Source organism: Phycodurus eques, chromosome 11, assembly GCF_024500275.1.
Source record: "Phycodurus eques isolate BA_2022a chromosome 11, UOR_Pequ_1.1, whole genome shotgun sequence".
Taxonomy (NCBI): Eukaryota; Metazoa; Chordata; class Actinopteri; order Syngnathiformes; family Syngnathidae; genus Phycodurus; species Phycodurus eques.
In genome coordinates, this window is record NC_084535.1 from 12925268 (window position 1) to 12945668 (window position 20401).

The 20401-nt window shown below is 42.0% G+C and overlaps 3 protein-coding genes across 5 annotated transcripts in view; 1 reads left to right on the plus strand and 2 right to left on the minus strand.

The window, feature by feature from the left end:
• antxr1d (ANTXR cell adhesion molecule 1d) overlaps positions 1 to 3411 on the minus strand; it is a 38114-nt gene extending 34703 nt beyond the window's left edge. For all 3 annotated transcript variants that reach the window (XM_061689545.1, XM_061689544.1, XM_061689546.1), the window contains exon 1: positions 3069 to 3411. In XM_061689545.1, the coding sequence (XP_061545529.1) occupies positions 3069 to 3229 (161 nt within the window). In that variant the 5' untranslated portion in view covers positions 3230 to 3411. The remainder of the gene's footprint in view (positions 1 to 3068) is intronic.
• Positions 3412 to 7591: 4180 nt separating this feature from the next.
• On the plus strand, positions 7592 to 10835 carry znf488 (zinc finger protein 488). The gene is made up of 4 exons (XM_061690856.1): positions 7592 to 7705; positions 8322 to 8541; positions 8612 to 8840; positions 9755 to 10835. Exons 1-4 carry the CDS (start codon positions 7626 to 7628, stop codon positions 10825 to 10827), a joined length of 1602 nt encoding a protein of 533 aa, XP_061546840.1. The 5' UTR covers positions 7592 to 7625; the 3' UTR covers positions 10828 to 10835.
• A 2234-nt stretch (positions 10836 to 13069) lies between these two features.
• On the minus strand, positions 13070 to 20094 carry gdf10a (growth differentiation factor 10a). The gene is made up of 3 exons (XM_061690088.1): positions 19590 to 20094; positions 15044 to 16167; positions 13070 to 14953 (listed from the first exon to the last, which is right to left on the minus strand). Exons 1-3 carry the CDS (start codon positions 19828 to 19830, stop codon positions 14762 to 14764), a joined length of 1557 nt encoding a protein of 518 aa, XP_061546072.1. The 5' UTR covers positions 19831 to 20094; the 3' UTR covers positions 13070 to 14761.
• Positions 20095 to 20401: the final 307 nt, after the last annotated feature.

Consider the following 20401-nt stretch of genomic DNA (forward strand, 5'->3'; position numbering starts at 1 on the left):
TTAGCCCAAAAATAAACAACTCTTTTCTGTAGGCCAGGCCTAAATTTTATGATGAATTGATAGGAAGAACCAATCTTTATTTTATTATTGAATTGTAAAAAACTAAATGCTTCAATCACAGTAGAATATTGACTTATTTATTTAACCTCATGCCTTGTAAAAATGTAATACTGTATAATGACACTCCTCCCAGTAGCAGTAGCACTGTTGTCAGTGTCAGCTGAGTACAGAAATAAAGTGGAGAGTGACATGAGTAACGCTTTTCATCACCAAGATGTGAGTATAAAAGCGGTTCAAATAGTAAACTATATTAAGTGTTAATTATTGTTCTTATCTATTACAGTTAAAGTGTTAAATTTATTCACTTGTTATTTAATAAGCCTCAAGAAGGATCTTAAGGACTTTATATAGAATTTTCTCAAATTCAAACTTTTTAGTTGAAGATAAACATTAATTCATTCATCTTCCGTTCCGCTTATCCTCACTAGGGTCGTGGGCGTGCTGGAGCCTATCCCACCTATCTTCAGGCGAGAGGCGGGGTACACCCTGAACTGGTCGCCAGCCAATCGCAGGGCACATAGAAACAAACAAACATCCATTTGCACTCACATTCACATCTACGGGCAATTTAGAGTGTTCAATTAACCTACCCTGCATGTTTTGGAGATGTGGGAGGAAACCGGAGTACCCGGAGAAAACCCATGCAGGCAGGGGGAAAGCATGCAAACTCCACACAGGCGGGGCCAGGGTTTGAACTCCGGTCCTCAGAACTGTGAGGCAGATTCGGTAACCAGTCGCCCACCGTGCTGCCAAGATAACTATTAATATTCTAAATCTTTGGTGGTAAATATGAGTATGCTAACTAACTGTCAGATAATTGTAACAGATTTCAAGACAAAGTTGTCTAAATGATATAAGTGGGATGGGGGAGGCCCTGACTATGTTTGCTGTGGGCCCCCAAATGACAAGCTAGCTGCGTACGTACATTTTAAATGTGCAAATCTTTATCAGCTACTGTTTACTTAAATTTACAAAGTATTTATTTAAAAAAATATATTAAAACATCGCATCTGCCTTTGGGTACAGTACTCGCTTATGGGAACCACCATTTTCAGGAGTGTTCACTCTCACGAGAGTGCGAATTTGCAAGAATGTGACATGCATTTGAAAGTTCCGGCTCATAATCAGCTTTCTTGACTAACAAAAAAAATACAGGTTTAGTAAGTAATCAGTAACGACAAGCAGCTCCTCGCATCTCCATAGTCACTACTTTTCAGGGGAAATAAAAACGTCATCTTGCTTGAGTTACCAAACACCACACATTGTTCAAGTTGGTATATATATTTATTCTACCTTATATTGCTATCATATACTGTTCCTCAACAACATCAACACCACCCCTAAATCATTTTAAATCACTAATCTAATGCAGAAATTGATTTAAAATGGCAGAATATGGTGCTGATATCTTACATCATCTTACCAAACTCTTTTCAAACGTCTTTGAGTCTTGAGTGATGCAATAAGTAAAATGATGTGTTGACGAAGCACTTCATCCATCCATCCATCGAGCATGAGGCGGGGTACACCCTGAACTGGTTGCCAACCAGTCGCAGGGCACCATTAAACAAACCACCATTCGCACCAACGGACAATTTAGAGTCTTCAATTACCCTACCATGCATGTTTTTGGGATGTGGGAGGAAACCAGCGTACCCGTAGAAGACCCACGCAAGCACGGGGAGCACACGCAAGCTCCACCCAGGCTTGGCTGGATTTGAACCCCGGTCCTCAGAACTGTGAGGCAGATGTGCTAACCAGTCGCCCACAATGCCGCCATGAAGCATTTTAATATAATGAAATGAATCTGCACGCATGTACCTTTGTGGCTGACACTTCACTGTAGCATTACAGTGAACCATTTATAACAAAGCAGTCTCAGTCAAATGTATCAACCTACAAATGTTCACTTATTATTGTATTAAAAAAAACATCCAGACTCTCAATCTTGAGGCGACAATCAAGCCGTACACAGAACTCTGCAGACTGAGGGAAGAGACAGTTTTACAACACACACACACACAGACAGCAGATAGTTCAAAAGCATTAATGGATTGTACCAAAGCTATTTTCAACACATTAAAATGGTTAATAACGTGTATAAATAACAGACGACGTTGGTTAGAAAGCAATAGAATAGCATCTTCAAAATCACTCTCTGCAATTCAATAGGACGCCTTTTTCAAAGGTAACTCTACCAGCGTCTATCAACGTCACTTCCGGTCTGCGGTGCTAATGATTTTGCCCAAGCGGCCCCCTTTTGTTGATTAATTATTCTGTTTAAATCTTATTTAACGAATGCAGTGTTAATCAGAATAGCGTGGTTTGACTAGTGTTGGTGCATACAATGTATTCTTGCTTTAAAAAGTTTGTGTTTATGTTCCCCTCTATGATTGTTCTGCTGAATAAAAACAAATATTTCATCACTCTAATGATGAGAAATGTGAAACATTTGTCAAAATTGAAAATTTTAGCCTGTGTTAATATATCTCCAGTGTAGTTACAAATGTAAAAAAGAAAAAGTCTTGAAGCATACACAGAGCACAGAACAGAACTTGCATGTGGCTGCCTGCAGCTGTGTCCGCCAGGCAGGCAGGCAGGCAGGCTTGAGTTTCAGGCTGATGACGCCTCCCTGCCTGCCCGGCCCAGCCCACATCCCGTGGCTCTGCTTGCGCTATGAACCCGGCTAACCGAATAACACGACCCAATTTAAAAAAACAAAAAACACATCAAGTCTGTGCAGAAATGCGCACTTGATGATCCGACGAAGTCATCTTCAACGCCTGCCCAGCTGAGCGCTTCATTGTTTTGGTATCATTGTCATTATTCATGAACAAACAAAGGGACTTCCCAGTTCGGCTCAACTGTATCCTGATTCGCATTCGTCTAAAAATGACGCCGAACCACCAGGCCGGTGTGCCACGCGTTTCCCAGCCGACGAGGCGGTTGCGCGGCAAAGCGCAGCCATGAGAAAGTAACAAAAGCCATAAATAATAAGAGACACTCACTTGTCGAGGACAAAGTAGAGGTCGAAAGCGCCCTGACAGGACCTTTCCTCCTCACCCTCCTCCTCCTGCTCCTCTTGTTGCACTCCTTTTACCGACATACGGAGGAGGAAAAGTCCCAGCAGAAGCGAAGCGAGGAGCGTGTGGATGCGCCTCCTCGCCATCTTTCCCCGCTTGTCTTCGAGCTTTCCAGCAACAGCGCCGCTAGTCGCTGCAAGTCTTCACATTGTCCCTCCAACATCCGCTAATACGTGATCGATGTGTCTCAAGTTCTGCTACGTGTGATCCGGGTCGTGTCGCCCCGCACAGGCGTTGACTGGAAGCCGGCCTCCTTAAATCTTGCCTCTTTGGGTCGGGGGGTGGGGGGGGCATGAGGCTTATACAGGATGGAAGAGAGGAGCGACACCCGAGGAGAGACTCCAAACTTCACTTTCCCCCGCAAGGAAATAGAACAGTGATTAAATAACCTCAAATCACAATACTTTATACTTTACCCTGGAGAGGAAATCTGTGTTCTCCAGCGAGTCAATGCGGGGACGGCAAAGCAACAAGCGAAAGCTATGGGCCAAGTAAACTAATCGCTTCGTATAAGAGAAACATAAACAAGACCAAATGGTTGCAATTCTAGCCCAAATGTGTTGTAAAAGCTATCATAAAATGCATTTTCTATGCTCAGTACGCCAGAATTGTGATGCAGCATAAATGCAGTGCAGTATATAAGCACACAGTATATACCTCATTCTAAACTACAGTAGCTCTAAAAATATATTCTAATACAATACAAATCACCATGCAAGTTTTGTTAGTAAATTCGGATTTCTTGTCATGTAAACCATTTGTGTCACTTTTAATGTATCATTAATTTGATTTAATGTGGCTATTGGCAGCTGGGGACCCAAATTTTCCTTTCTTTTAGTTGCGACCTAAATGTATTCAGGTTAACAACAATACAAATGTGTTGTTCAAAAATAGCCTTTGAAAACATATTTTTAAACATAAATACACTATGCTTACATCTTCAAAGTGGCTTTCAGTGCACCTTATTAAAAAAATGAGGATTAATATGATGACTGCACATGCGCACAAATGAATAAGAGTAAAACTAAATATCACAACTGCACAAAATACAGTCAAAAAATTTCACTTGTATTTTGGGATTGATCTCTTCTTTTTAGTACAGTACCCTTACCCAATATTTTCCATGTACAATGCCAATTCCAATGAAGTTGGGCTGTTGTGTTAAACATAAATAAAAACAGAATACAAAGATTTGCAAATCATGTTTGACCTATATTTAATTGAATACACTACAAAGACAAGATATTTAATGTTCAAACTAATAAACGGTATTGTTTTTAGCAAATAATCATTAACTTAGAATTTTATGGCTGCAACACGTTCCAATAAAGCTGGGGCAGGGTCATGTTTACCACTGTGTTACATCACCTTTTTTTTTTAACAACATTCAATTAACGTTTGGGAACTGAGGACACAAATTGTTGAAGCTTTGTCGGTGTAAGTCTTTCCCATTCTTGCTTGATGTACAGCTTCAGCTGTTCAACAGTCCGGTGTCTCCGTTGTCGTATTTTACGATTCATAATGCGCCACACATTTTCAATGGGAGACAGGTCTGGACTGCAGGCAGGCCAGTCTAGTACCCGCACTCTTTTACTACGAAGCCACACTGTTTTAACACGTGCAGAATGTGGTTTGGCTTTGTCTTGCTGAAATAAGCAGGGGCGTCCATGAAAAAGACATTGCTTGGATGGCAGCATATGTTTCTCCAAAACCTGTATGTACCTTTTAGCATTAATGGTGCCTTCACAGATGTGTAAGTAGTAATCCATAATAGTCCGGATGGTTCTTTTCCTCTGGCCCGGAAGACACAATGTCCACAATTTCAATTATTCCACATTAACGTACACACAGCACCCCATATTGACAGGGAAAAAAAACGGAATTGTTGAAATTTTTGCATATTTATTAAAAAAGAAATAACTGAAATATCACACAGCCATAAGTATTCAGACCCTTTACTCAGCATTGAGTAGAAGCACCCTTTTAAACTAATACAGCCATGAGTCTTTTTGGGAATGATGCAACAAGATTTTCACACCTGGATTTGAGGATCATCTGCCATTCCTCCTTGCAGATCGTCTCCAGTTCTGTCAGGTTGGATGGTGAACGTTGGTGGGCAGCCATTTTCAGGTCTTTCCAGAGATGCTCAATTGGGTTTAAAGTCAGGGCTCTGGCTAAGCGATTCAAAAACAGTCACGGAGTTGTTCTGAAGCCACTCCTTCGCTATTTTACCTGTGTGCTTAGGGTCATTGTCTTTTTTTAAGGTGACCCTTTGGCCCAGTCTGAGGTTCTGTGCACTCTGGAGAAGGTTTTCGTCCAGGATATCCCTGTACTTGGCCGCATTCATCTTTTCTTCGATTGCAACCAGTCTCCCTGTCCCTGCAGCTGAAAAACACCCCGCAGCATGATGCTGCCACCACCATGCTTCACTGTTGGGACAGTATTGGACAGGTGATGAGCAGTGCCTGGTGTTCTCCACACATACCGCTTAGAATTAAGGCCAAAAGTTTCTATCTTATTCTCATCAGACCAGAGAATATTATGTCTCACCATCTTGGAGTCCCTCAGGTCTTTTTTTAGCAAACTCCATGCGGACTTTCATGTGTCTTTCACTGATGAGAGGCTTCCGTCGGGCCACTCTGCCATAAATTTTGTCAGGTGCAGCGAGCAAAGAAAGAAATGTAAAATAACGATATAGAGGTTTATATCAAACAGTAGACATTTTTACATTGTGCTAGAATGTATCATAACACCGCACAGCTCTACAGAAGAAAAAGAATATGTCGTCACACGCCACAGAAAGGCATACTCAGTTATCACCATATTTTATGTTTTTCCATTTAATAGTTTTATATTTATGGCCTAGAAGAAGAAGAAGAAGAAGAAGAATCATCTTTTATTGTCATGAACATGCATGCATGCACACGAAATTTGTTCTCTGTATTTAGCCCATCACAGTGAACACAACATAACAAGTGTTTACTGTAATGTAACGTAATGTGTTAGTATTAATCTGTGTGTTAGACTAATGTGTATTCTGACGTCTGTACAAATTTGGCTTATATGCTACCGTGGAAATGGAACTCCATCCATGTTTTGTTGGTTGGCATAACACTGATTGTGCTTTCATCCATTTGTATTCTAAAATGTTTTTTAAACATTTCTATGATGTCAGGTGGGATACATCATGCTCATCGAGAACCTAATATTTCTAGTTTGTTGCACGTTGGAATGTAAGATGTTCATAACATTTCAGGCACTTTGCCCCCTAATCAAATTTCATAGCACTGCAACAACAAAGCTGAATTCTATAATGAATGCTAATAATTTGATGAAATATTATCAAGAACTATCAAACCCTCTTTCTGCTTAACTGAATTTGAGACCCTCTAACCACTAGTATCTCTATCCAAACCGACGTTGTGATGCAGAATAATCCATTAAATGCTCATTAGACAGAAACGTTTAGACTTTATGAATATTAAATTCGCCCAGTGGCAAACCTGACACACATCGCATCTTGCCATGCATGAATGTAACATTGCCAAATTTAAAGGCTCAACAATGCAAACTAGTCAAGTCTTACAATATGATTCGGGCTTCCTTGTAATAGCTTCCCTTATGGTTTTTAATATGACACTGTTTATTATCGTAGTGTAGTGGTTACCCTGTTTAGCTATAAATGAGAGGCACATCAGAAATAAATCTCAGTAGTTCCAATACTGCTGATTGGCAGTCAGAACCACTCCAGCTATGGTGTTCCAAGTGCCCAATTCCAATTAATGACTGTTTCCTTTTTTTGTTTTGTTTTTGTTTCAAGTGACATATCATTTAATATGCTTAATTAACTAATTCACTGCCATTGACGGCTGTTGAATTCAAATATCCATGTTAACACGGAGGACTGGCAGTGAAATATGTTGCCGTGTATATGATCCATTGTAGTGAAACGCTTGACCGTTTTAGTCTAAGTTTAACTTCTTTGTTTGTTTTGAAGATGCGGCAAGTAGTCATCCAATCAGCTATCCAACATTTCCAAAATCTTTCGAGAATTCTATTCCCTTAACATGGTCTTCTTTTGGTACAGCTAAATTACCCTAGAATTAAATTTAGACCATCATTTCATGTGCCACATGCTGCATTGCAGTCCAGCACTACAGTACTGCAAATCTAAATAATAAACACATTGTTAGAGGAATACATAAAAACTGAGCATTTGTATCTTAATATTGTATTATTTCATTCGGTGCCCCAATGTTGTGGGCTGTGACCTAACATCACCATCATATGATTGCTTACTATTGGCCACTTGTCTCCTCCTCCTGGAAAGGCACACAAACCAATCAGTAGATAATTTGGAGGAGGGTGGGTTGTGTTGGGAGTGAAATCGTCTGCGCGTTTGCATCATTGCGCCACGCACCAGCGGGTGTCGTGACGGACCGTGATAAGTGGGAGTGGGATCTTGGAGGGGCGACAGTGCACATGAATGCTCGATCGGATAACTTGCTCGTCGTGGGACCACCAGGGAGCACATCGCCACAGAACACCATCATGTCCAGCAGGTGAGCCACGGACCATCTGCACACTTTTCCTCTTTAGAGAAAATTGTCAGTGTGTATTTTATTATTTAATGTATGCAACAACGTTTGCTATTTTTCCAATATGTCTACTGTCAGAATGCTGCCTTTTAATATTATGATTTTTGCGAGGAAACCTGCAATTGAACTTAATGCGCGCACAGAGGAGACAGTTGACGGCAGATGGGGGTGGGGGGTGGGGGTGGTTGGGCGCAACAGAAGGAGAAACCGAGTGAAAAACCTGAGACAAAGGACGTTAGTCCTGAATCATTTCGTCTGCATCGGCTGCGACTGCTTGATTCAATATTGACGAGCTACATACGACAATTGCACAAATATGACCAATGGCTCAACATCGCGTCTTTTCACCATTGCAATCAGTACAGAAGATGTCGTATAGGCCTATCGATATGAATCACATTTTTTTTTCTGACATGCTAAAGGAACTTGCTTAGTTTTGATCAAAAACAAAACAATTGTTGATTAAATGATAAGGCTTTACATATTAATGTGGAAAGATATGCGTGCACAAAAATGACCAGAATGTTGTGAACCTGCATTTTAATCTATAATGTTTGAACTTTATTTATTTATTTCACAGTTTAACGATGGATCACGCCTTTGTAGCTCGGTCCATGTGGCCGGTTGACGGTAAATTTGTCCAGCATCCCACCGAGCTTCACACCAGCGTGGTGGTGACGCGCAGCATCCCCGCTGGGACCATCTTCGGTCCGTGTGTGCTCCAACACACTTTTTACGACACCATCGCTTTCATCGCGCAGAAATCCACTGACATGAGATCCAAATCCTGCGTATTCAGGGTGAGTTGGCTTTAAAATAAAATCCAACACAGGAGGCTTTTGTTGTGTGACAACTGAATCGTGCCAACAGGTGGACCCAGAGGCCATGCGTAATTCCGCGTTGGTACTGTCGTGGCTGCGACTGGTGCAGGCTGCGCGCAACGGAGAGGAGCAGAACACCGAGGCCTTTTTAAAAGGAGGTCAGCTCTACGTGCGGACCACCAGAGACGTCCACCAGGAGGAGGAACTGCTGGTGTGGTACGACCAGGAGCTGTGTCATCTTCTGAGCTTCACAGACACGAGGAGAGGCTCGAGTGAGGGTAAGACATATGAGCCTTGGCATTTCCATAACACAAGACATGCAGGGACAGGCATGTCAAACGATTATGGCGTGTACCAACCACCCAATCAGCTCTTCACTACTATTTTGAATGCTATCTGGATGGCAATTATATGTTGGGATGTAAAAAGTATCCCGAATTTGATTACAGCATTTTATCGGTATTTTGTATTATTCACAACATACATCCATAACACAATTGTAATTAGAAATGTAGTTAGTCATTTGTATAGCATAACGTTCCCATTTCTCAATGGATACAATTCAATCAAAGAACGAAACGTTTTTGGTTTTTTTAAATCTCAAGACGTATTAGATATTACTTTTCTAAATCGAAACTCAAAAAGACACGAGTAAATATATAATCTGCTCAAAATGCTGCTGTGCACCTCTTAACTGGAACATGTAAGAGGGAGCTTATAACTCAGATTTTGGCAACCCTCTAATGGCTGCTTGTGCACTTTAGAGTTCATTTTAAGATTCTTTTATTTGTTTTTAAATCTCTAAATGGTCTCGACTTGCCTTACCTCTTTGAGCTGCTTTACCCATACGCTCCGACCCGATGGCTCAGGTCCAGGTACCAGGGTCTAAGCATAAGCTCAGAGGGGAGAGTTTTTTCTGTAGCTGGTCCCGCATTTTGGAATGACGCCGCTCTGCACATATTTTGTATTCTTTGGCTTTCAACTCCGCATGAGACTCTGGATTTATTGTAGTGTTTTATTGTTTTTAATGGTTTTATGTTGAACTGTTTTATATCTTCTGTTTAATTTTTGTGTACAGGACTTTTCCACTGTGGTTGTTTTTTTAAAGTGCTCTGTAAACTAAGTTGAGTTGAGAATTTGTATTGTATACTTTAATTGTAATAGATATACCTCCATATTTGTGTGTTTGCAGAGTTCAAATGTGTCAGGTGTGAGCAGGTGTTCAAGAATGAATATCCATTCCTGGCTCATTGCCGCTTCCTGTGCACGCAAATCAAGAGCAATGCGTGGAGCCGCGACGTTTACGACGAGCACAAGCACGTGGAAGTCAAGAGGCCGCGTCGTGTAACAGATTTCCACAACATCGCCAGAGATTTGGAACACAAAAAAAGTGATGCTGACGATGATACTTCTCACGAGAATAAACGGAAATACCAGGAAACTGTTTACCTCAAGGGGAGGAAAACAGTCCTGTTGGAAAAAACTAATATTTCAAATGATGACAACATTACACAGGATTCCAGGATTCAGGATGAGACTGGAGGAGATGAATCTGATTCAGCTTTTAAGTTCAAAGGTGACAGAACCAAAGTAGATCATTTGGGATGTAAAAATGCATCTTTTGGAGAGGCGAGGGAAGCCAAACTGACTGTTACGCATAATATGTTGATGGACTCGGAGACAGGAGAGAGCTCTGGTCTGCGCTCGAGCAGTGGTAGCGCTTTTTCTTTAGTCCACTCTGACTGTCGAGAACAGAGAAGTGCTTTTTGTAAACCCAGTAAAAGGATCTCTGCAGGCGAACTTCATCACAGTAGCCCAACGACGGCACTTCTAAGCGGCCTGGAGGTGATGAGAGACACCTTCACGCACAGGACTGTTTCAGGATACAGCAACCTGATGGGTCCTAGCATCCTTAGCAGTGACGTTCACACGCTTCCTTCCCCGGTCACACTAAACACGGCTTTCCATTACACACCTGAACACTGGTCAAGAACCGCTCAGGTCCAGTCCACCTCGGCTCTGACAGTCCTCCCGCCCACCTTCACCTCCTTTGGTGTGTCGGTGCAAAACTGGTGCGCGAAGTGCAACCTGTCTTTCCGCATGACCTCTGACCTCGTCTTCCACATGCGCTCGCACCACAAGAAGGAGTTCGCTGCAGAGTCCCAGGTGAGGAGGAGGCAGGAGGAGAAGCTCACCTGCCCCATCTGTCACGAATACTTTCGAGAGCGCCACCACCTGTCCAGACACATGACGTCACACAACTGAGACCTCAAATGGCAAAAGAAAAATGTATTTATTCTTTAGGCTTCTCTATTTAAAAGTCTTAGAATCCTGGATTCACAACAAGACTTCGATGTTTAACAATGAATGTAGGTAGCTGTAATAAAATAGCAGATGGCTAATACAGCCATGCCCACTAGGGGACGGCAGAGGTACACGGACCCTGACCTCGAAGCCGCTTGTCTGTCCTTCAGGCCTGTGTGTCGATAGTGTGATGATGACTTTGTGCCTTAAGGAACTCAGGATGGAAAATAGATGGGAGATATTCAGGACAGCTCATGATTGTCACGCATATCTCCAAGGCGTCCTCTTATTATTATTTATCCATCTGCTTTGTACATGCAATGTGTGTGTTTGCACCTTTACAAATCTAACTTGTCAACATGAAATAAGATGTGTTGCGTGTTTTTTAAATGTTTTTTAATATACATCTTAGTTTTGGATTTGAAAAAAAAAAATCATTGCATCTCTAAGAACCATCAATAGGACGAATTAAAATTCGGGACACCTTTCTTAACTAACACACTGCTCTAATTGTTATGATGTGGCACAGATCTAAAACAACCTGTACCAAAATGCTGAAAATATATTAACTTGATAATACATTAATTAGGTCTGCCTCAACCTCAATGTGATAAGGTTCTGGGTTAAAATCTCACCTCTGGCCTTCCTGTGTGGAGTTTGCATGTTCTTTTTGTGCTTGGAAATAGAGCCCTGTTTAATGCAGTGCAATTCTACACCAAACTACAACTACAATAATAGACACATTTTATACGTCTTTGAGAGTATCAATACAAACTCTGCATTAACTTTGTAAACGTAGAGTTTTATTTTTATTTTGTATTTTTTAGCTCCTTATTGGAAACCAAAATACTGTATGTACTGGGTGATGTCCGTTACAATCTGATGCTCTCATTTTACCACAAAAAATATGAAAAAGTAAATTGCCATAAGGTGAAGCTGAAACAATCCTGATTTCCGGCCTGCGTAACTAGGCCAACTTCTGGGTTAACTAGTTTAACAGTGATCATTCGTCTGCAAACCTGAATCAAATCAGCACAGGCCCACAGTCGTATATTTATATATTTTTCTATTTCTTCCCCTTTACCGGCGAGATTACAGCAGGCTGCGGACAAGTGGACATAAATAGGGGCCTCTGTGTCAGGTAAACGAGGCAGGAAGGAGGCCTTAGTTTGAAGGGAAAGTTAAATCCTCCAGCCTGTTCAGTGTCTCTTATAAGATGTAAAGCTTATATAGAACGGTTGGCGCTCACTGATTTGTTGTACTACAACACTGATAAGTTGATTAACCAGCCATGGAGTTTGTTTCCTCTTTTTATGAAATTAGAATTGGTCACAGATGCTTTTACTGATGAAGAGCATTTGGACATTAATGCCCATCCATCGCTCTTCGTGCAACGAGAGGAGAAAATCCCACAAAATACTCCAAAACTGTACCGCTATTTCTTGGAATACTTCTCCCTCATCAATATTGTTTTAGGAATAGTTCAAATCTAAATGTTGTTCAGTAACAAGTAGGTTTTTTCACATCGTTCTGTAAATTATAATTATAGACTAAGGTTTTCGTTATTAAGTGGTTAATCAGCTTCGTCCTAATTTCTCTGAGCTCAGCTACCATGTGAGGTATTAGCATTTCAGCCCAGACAGAGAATCCTCTGTGGGCCTACAATGGCTTTATTTCTCTTTGTTTAATTGAGCAGTCATTTTGGGGGAAAAAAACAAATATTTTCTTCTGGTTTCTGACTTGGCTCATTTCTTCTGGCTAATAAATATTGAGTTCTGAACGCAGGCACCGGCTGTAGTTTTGTCAACTGGAACTGACCACTGTTAGTTCTCCCGTATGACTCTGATTGTGGTTGAGACTGGGTTCACGTAATGGCGAACTGTGAGTCCAGACTGTAAAAGGGATCAGTCACGAAACGTGGGGAAAAAGTGAAGCTGGATGTGTTATTCATATAAGTTGGATTTACGATGACTGTCATTGCTGTCATCCCAATAATTTAAACACCATTTAAACTCCCAAATTTCAGCTTTAAATTAACAGATTTAAAAATTCACCTTCATCCAGAGAGCTAAAAAGCTTACATTTCCTGTGAGGTTACATTAACACTTTAGTCTCTATGCCGCTATCACACCATTACAGTACTACCATGCTAAAATAATAAAATTACCAATTTTAGACAAAAATACATACATTTTTATTCCAGTACAATAAAATACATTGCCCATTTAAAACAACACTCACACGATACTGTGTATAGTTTGATCTATACATAATCAAAGGACACTTACAAATACATATGTGCATTGTTTTTCTTCCTCGAAAAACCTGCATTGGAGCAGTCTCTTGGTATCAGGAGTAAATGTACACAAAGGTTATTGACTTTCCATGGTATTTGTATGGCTCTCTTTAATGTGGAGTATTTTTCATGTTCAGTCTGGTATTAAAAACCACAGTAAGTCCCTCAACTCCTCTTTGACAATGTAACAAATATTGTCGCACTCTATGTAGGTTGTTGAACAACATTCAAAAAAGCAATACACAACAGAAAGAGTTTGCTTTTGAGGTGACAGCAGTTAATGTTGCTGGCAAACACTGTTCAGATTTGCACACACACACTTTCCGAAAGAGCTCTTGAGTGCAGTAAACAGAACTGTCTGTCCCCAAGTGCTTACGACATGTCTTTTAGAGACAAAATGACCATCCAGTGTCGGCAAAGGGAAACTTCAAAGCGCTCTATTGTTGCAAACAGATGTGCAGCTCAGTGCCAACTTTTGCACACCGACGGCAAAGCGACCGCAGTGTAATAATAGCTGAACAATCAAGAGGTACCCTCTGTTATTTAATCGACAGTTTCAGACACGAAGGCTCCCTCTTAAAAACAAATTCTCAAGATTTTCTGCAGTCCATCAGATAGTCCTTTGAGGAGAACATCCTGTATTTAGAACTGGGGGGTGCTTGTGGTAGTGGGGATCCTGGGTTGGAAAGAGGAAGTGCTCCACGTTTTGAAGTTCAAGTGGCTGACATCTTAATTAGCGCATGCCTGTTTCCTCCATCAACCATTAATCCACCACGGCCACATCAGTCACATTATTTGGTGGATAACAGACGTTGAAGCCTTTGGTGGGGGCAATAATAGGTCAAGAGGCTTGGGGAGGCCGGGGGAAGGGTAAGGTATGTTTGAGTGGAATCTTCCTGCCTTTGTAGTCACTTCTTTTTGAACAGTGGTGCCTTTTAGGTTTGTTTTGACAAAATGCCCCCCTTCCCACCAACCCAGTATATAGCAAATAATAAGACGGACAAAAATATATATTTAAAAAAAATTATACTAGTGTTGGATTAAATTACTATTTTATTCTACTTTATAGACAGCTACCTTTTAGCTTTTCATAATTTAAACACATATGTACAAAGAAACATCTAAACAGCCCATAGCCTCATTACTGGAACAAATAAGAAAATATTTCTGCTTTCATAATACTTTAGAGGTGTTATGAGAGGGGATGCTGTGAGAAGGAATTCCAGATGTGACCGTTCAATTTTTAGTACATCACAATGTATAATGCCTTTATGCCACAGGGGTAGCATAAGAGAGCCTTGAAATAGGTACAGCTGTACAAAGTACACTAGCATAAATAGAGAATAGGTCTATAAGTTATCTGTGTGAACTTCTCTGTGATTCTTTCATTAAAGTTTTGTCTCCACAGCAAATGTAGCGATGATAGAAAGAGTCTGCAGTCGCTGGACAGACAACATGGGAATTATTGTTCTTCAGCCTCTCTTCCTGCGCCAATAACACCAAGCCAGAGTGACTCCAAGTTATTTCCTCCTCTCCATAAGTCATTTTCCTTCACGCTACAACAGTCTTGTTGTGTAGTGTGCCTTTATTGTTATGATTTTATCTGCAGGAGCAGGACTTTACAGACATGTTGGGGTAAATCTTGAGCACCAGATCCTTGGATTCTTCTTGGTAGAGGACTGCCAGAGGACTCATCCTCTCAGGTACGCAGCAGGGCTCCGGAACCCCGGAAATAATCCCGACAGCTCGGACTATGCTTTGGATGGTGGCGTGGTTTGAGGGCCTCACCACCTGGTGATAGTTAAAGAAGAGGTTGAGGTAATGTGGCTAATATTGGACCAAATGAGACAAAGTAGGCCGATTCAGTGTTTGTGCTCTTACCTTGGGCATAGGAAATCCACATGTGCCTGAGCAGTAGTAGGCGTCAAAGGCCTCGGGTGCTATGACCCACTCGCTCCAGCCAATGTCTGCAAAATCCACTCTGAGGTTCTTTCTGGAGCAGCCGTGGTGCCGAGTGTTTCCCCACTTCTTTCTTCTGGCTTTGCGCATGGTTTCATCATCAAAATTCAAAACAGGTAAGCGGGAGTGATGAGCACTTCCCTTATTGCGCTTCCTTATGTCCCTCACCTCATGTCTCTGCTCTTGCCTTTGACTGTCTACCACTTGGGTACGACTATCTTTGTGTCTTCCCACAGCTGCATCTTCAGCTTTAGACCTGTCTGACGTTCTTTCTGAAGATTCTTCTCTATCATCTCTGTCACTACCATTCTGGCCCCCGTCGTCGTGGTTCTTTCTTTTCTTCTCCTGCTTTCCGACTTTCAATTTGGGATACCATGAGCTCTCCCAAAGGTCGTCCTTCCTGTATCCATCAGACCTGTAGTCAACCTCAGGCAGCTCATTGTTATGAATGGAGTCTGAGAGAAATGTTGCTTCCCTCCTCACACGTCCTTTCAAATCTGGTGAGAAATTGTGTCCATACAGGAGGTGGGGGGACTGAGAGGGCTCTCCACCCTCAGAGAACGGGTCATACCTCTGAAGACCCAGGGACACACTGTTAGGTTCTGCCAAAGTTAGGTCATCTGCGTAGACTAACAGGAAGGCCATGCCTGACTCTTCTGCTTTCCTCTGGTACTGCTGGCCAAAGTCCAACTCCACTGACACATGGCGATGACCCTTGTCCCTCGCCTCCTTTATGACCTGGGTCACGTCTTTCATCTGCCACACCCCTCTCCTGTGGGGGTGGAAGGTCACATTGCCTAGCAATGACCCGTTTGACCCAGAACTGTCTCCCGACCCTGAGGAGACAGCACGAAGGAGCAGGCTGACGGACGAAGATGGCTGCATGGCGGAGGACCGGCAGGATGCGCTCTTGAAGCGTTTACAAATCCACGCTTTTTGAGGAGGGAGCTGTCCGAGCAGGAAGTGGAATGTGGCTGACAGGATCATCTCAGAGTCCTGGAGGGTCGTAAGGTTTAGGTGGTACACTGTCCTGATATCAGAGGGCACTGCAAAGACAATCCATCAATCAGTTTGCATGTCAGTGTCAACACTTTACATCTTCCTGCTTAGTCGAGTCACTTTATCAGAGCAAAAACTGCACTACCGAAAGCTCAGTGTGGACTCAATAATTGGTAGTCCTTTTGAGAGTAGACCAACATTTCTATATAGTACTGTTATTGATTCTGCTATTGATACCTTATGTATTGTTGTCACATACCATCCCACCATTCCTTCATCATGTATCTCTCTGTACAGGGTGTTTTCATTAACCACAGAGTTTCGTTCCTATGACGGTGAAGTAACCCATTGTTGGATTTATCTCACCAAACATTATAATGAATAAACACAAAAGGAATGAAGACGTTGGTCATTTTACTCATGAGGAGGGCGCATGGGAGATTGTTCAGATTACAGCCTCTCAACACGCTCTAAACAATCTCTCCCGTCGCTCCTGCATTTATTTGAAAATAGGGAGGTTTCTAAGTTTACAAGACATAACGTACTAAGCTACAAGACACAACACACTAAGGGTAGGGTTTCAAGGTGAAAACATGGCACCTGCCACGTCCCGGCCACGTCCTTCTCTCAGATGATTCCTGCTGAGTCATCTTCTTGAAGGCGAGACATCTTTCTTTCTAAACATTGTCCATAATACTAATGCAAGCTAAGCAAATAAATGATAACTTCTACAATATATCTAACACCCATATTGGTACATAAGTCAGAATGCACCATATTCCATCACTAACCTACGTTAATGCAAAAGTAAAGTCATGATTACAGTACCTATTTGTAGGAAAAACACTACTAGACCATAAATATAAAACATCAAATGAAAAACAGCAAGACTGATAGTAACTTCTGGTGCTGTGTGCTGTGCAAACTTGTTCATTGCACGCCGTTTGCAACCTAAAAACAGTGTGTCAGGACCGTCGTTAACTGAGGATACCCTGTATTTACGCTCTCAGTCAATGGGTTGAGTCGGCTGCCTCAAAATGGAGCTTATACTTTCATGTGTCGCCAAATCCGCTATATGTGGAACGTCACGACCAATGCAGAAATCAGGATAGCTGACTACCTATGTATGCTATGCTAACGAGCAGAACTAGGTTTGATGACATCATTGTTTGAAGCCCAACTTGCAAAAATTGAGTGTTCTTTATGGCTGGTGTCTTCGGACAAACACAAATACATGTATATAATTTATTTATGCAAATAAAAGACATTGTAGACATTTAAAGTTCCCACATTTGCTTTGTCACAGCCTGCTGTACACCCCCCTTCGTCGTTCAACCCAACCGGGAGGAAAAGCTTGGACCTATTTTGCCGAATGAGGAAGTAGGTTGCACATATACTGGATTACTTTCTCTTTTTGGCTCTCCTTAAAAGTTGTTCTATGTGAAGTGTTGTGATATATAATTTTCTGTAAAGTGGCTTAAAATACGTATACACTGTAGATAAATTATATAAATATAAACAGTATCATACTGGAATATGTTGTTTTCCAACTTACGGGTGCTTCCATGTTTTTGTTTCAACATGGCCCAATCAGTCAATATTGGTTTCATACTTTCCATCATTCTTGAAAGTTAGTTTTGGACAGGTTCACTGTGACGGTGAAAAAAAACAACGTTTTGCATCAGTAGAATGATAAAAATCTTTTCCAAAACAGGAATTGAATGGTGCCTTGCGACAGAACCTCATTTGAACTTTAGTTTTGACTGTAAACGTTGATAAAGTCATGTGAAAATACAGGAGAGATCTGTAAATCGATAATAAATTGTGCTTCACACAATCTGAAGTGGTGCAATTAAACACGTTCTCTGTGTTACGGGAACAGACTTAGTGGCTGCGACGTGCCTGCAGAAGCCGCCCTATAAGAGGAACCAGACTCTGTGGGATGTTGGTGGCAGGGGTGGAGGTTCAAGCGGGGAGCTCTCCAGATTCATGATGAACATTAACTGCAACAGCAGACTTATTGTTCATTGTTCAAGAGTTCAACGGAAGTATGGACTGACTCAGGAGATATACATTACCTCAGATTCAGCCTGCATATGGAAATGCTTACCTCAAGCTTCGCTCTAAGCCTTTTAATACAGCCTGCACCCTCTACCCATGCAGGCACCGCGACACAATCGACTGTTTTAACAGCTCTTTCATTGTTGTCAAAAGTCCCTCACATCTCTCCTTAGATTACACCAGGCCATCGCAGTCAAAATACAAGCCTGTTATGTTACGCTATGTGAGAAGTACACAGGATATAAATGAGTTATAAAAACAGCATCAGAAGTGCTGTGACTAAGCTACCCCCTTGGCTCCGTGACGTGGAATCACACATGTCCTGGAGCCACAACACAAGCACAGAATCCATGACAATGACACTGAGGCGCCACTGCGGTTTGACCAGACATGAAGTCGGTGGCTTGCAGGGTATCACAGGCATTTTATTTTTTTATTTTTTGGTCTGTGGGTAATGGATCAGACCCTCAGCAGAGGGGAGGCAGCTGCTGCAGCGTCCCAGCATCGTTTAAATGCATTCTCAGACTGTTCCAAAACAATCACACCTATTTAGATCGCCTGGCTGAGTCACGGAGCCCTGCTGAAAGCTTGTAATATACACTGCCCAGCCACAAAATTAGGTACAGTTGTACAAATTAATGAGAGCCAATACAACACCAACAAACTGAGCTCATTTTTGAGAGGTGTGATTATAAACTGTGAGTGTAATGGTCGATAACTTCAATGCACCATTCGAATATTCTGTTTACCTCATTTTTCTGTATGAGAGTGAAAATGTTACAAACATCTCCCACTATGTTGCACAACTTCTCAACTGGAAACTACAGCCAATATAATAAACACACTGTAAACTGTTACGTTATTCTGCTCTTGTCTCGAGTCTGAATAAATGATATGCATGTTATGTTAGGTAATTAGTGGCACGGTGACCTAATGGTTAGCTTATCGCTTCACAGTTCTGAGGTTGGAGGTTCAAATCCGGCCTGTGGCCTTTCTGTGCGGATGTTCTCCCTGTGCTTGCGGGGGTTTTCTCCGGGAGCTCCCACATTCCCAAAACATCCATGTTAGTTTTATTGGAGACTTTAAATTGTCCTTTGGTGATAATGAGTGAATGTGAGTGGTTGTCAAAGTGTACCCTGCGATTGGCCGGTGACCGATCCAGCTGGGATAGGCTCCAGCACACCCGCGACCCAAAGGAGGATAGGTGGTCTACAAAATGGATGGATGGATGTTAGGTAAGTGTGTATTTTAATAACGCGATGATACAGTGACTATCTGAAGTAAATCAAAGTGAATGCAATTATATTGATTTCTAAAATATATTATGTACTGTACTTTTATTTGTATTTGTTATTTTGTTTTTCATGTTTTCCTGGCTATTCAATATTGCATTCGCAATTTCACACACCTTGGCTTGCTCTGAAGCTCCTGGCCGTGTTGCCCTCTTTGAGACGCTGTTCCCTGTTGCATCTCTCGTACAGTTTGGACATGTGTTGGAGTAGGACGTCCTGGTCCAGGTCGCCTGAGGAGGGCGGCCGAGGGAAGCGTGCTTCTTGCGCGCTCGTGGAGCCCGCTTGCTGCGCGAGCCGAACCGATGCGACACCGAGGAAACACCTGAACACCAACAGGGGCAGGTGCGTGGATAACATCGTTGTCGTAAATTCTGGAATAATTAGGGGAGGGGTGGGGGGGATCCTTGAAAGAGCGAGGTCTCAAAGGGGAAAAACTGTCAAAACGTGGACTCCAGTAGTGCGTCAAGACCACCCTGCGTAAAAGCTCCACGCTGTCCTCTCACTTGCAACTCGTTGCTTCATGAGCCTCCGTGTGTACGCTGAATGTGTAAAACGGCTCCAATAGTTCGAGCCGCTACTTTTATTTCCACGTGTGTGTGTGTGTGTGTGTGTGTGTGTGAGGTTTGCCGAGCTGCTGACGTACACTCCAGTGGGGCCAAAGAGCTCTCTGTTAAGCCCTGTGCAACCAGCGGTGGAGGTCATGATGCTGACACCCCGCCCCCTTTTCTTCTCTTTTTCACATGTTGATGATGTGTTCTTCGCGTCGTGGTGTAGCTGTGGTACCATAATACACTAATAGTGTCCCACAGCACAATTTGTTCTAATTTATTTAGCAGTGCTCAAACAAAGCCAGTGTTGAACCTTTTTTATTTATTTTTTGTTGTTGTTGTTGGCAATTCCTCTTCAACATTTCCAACACGCCTTACTA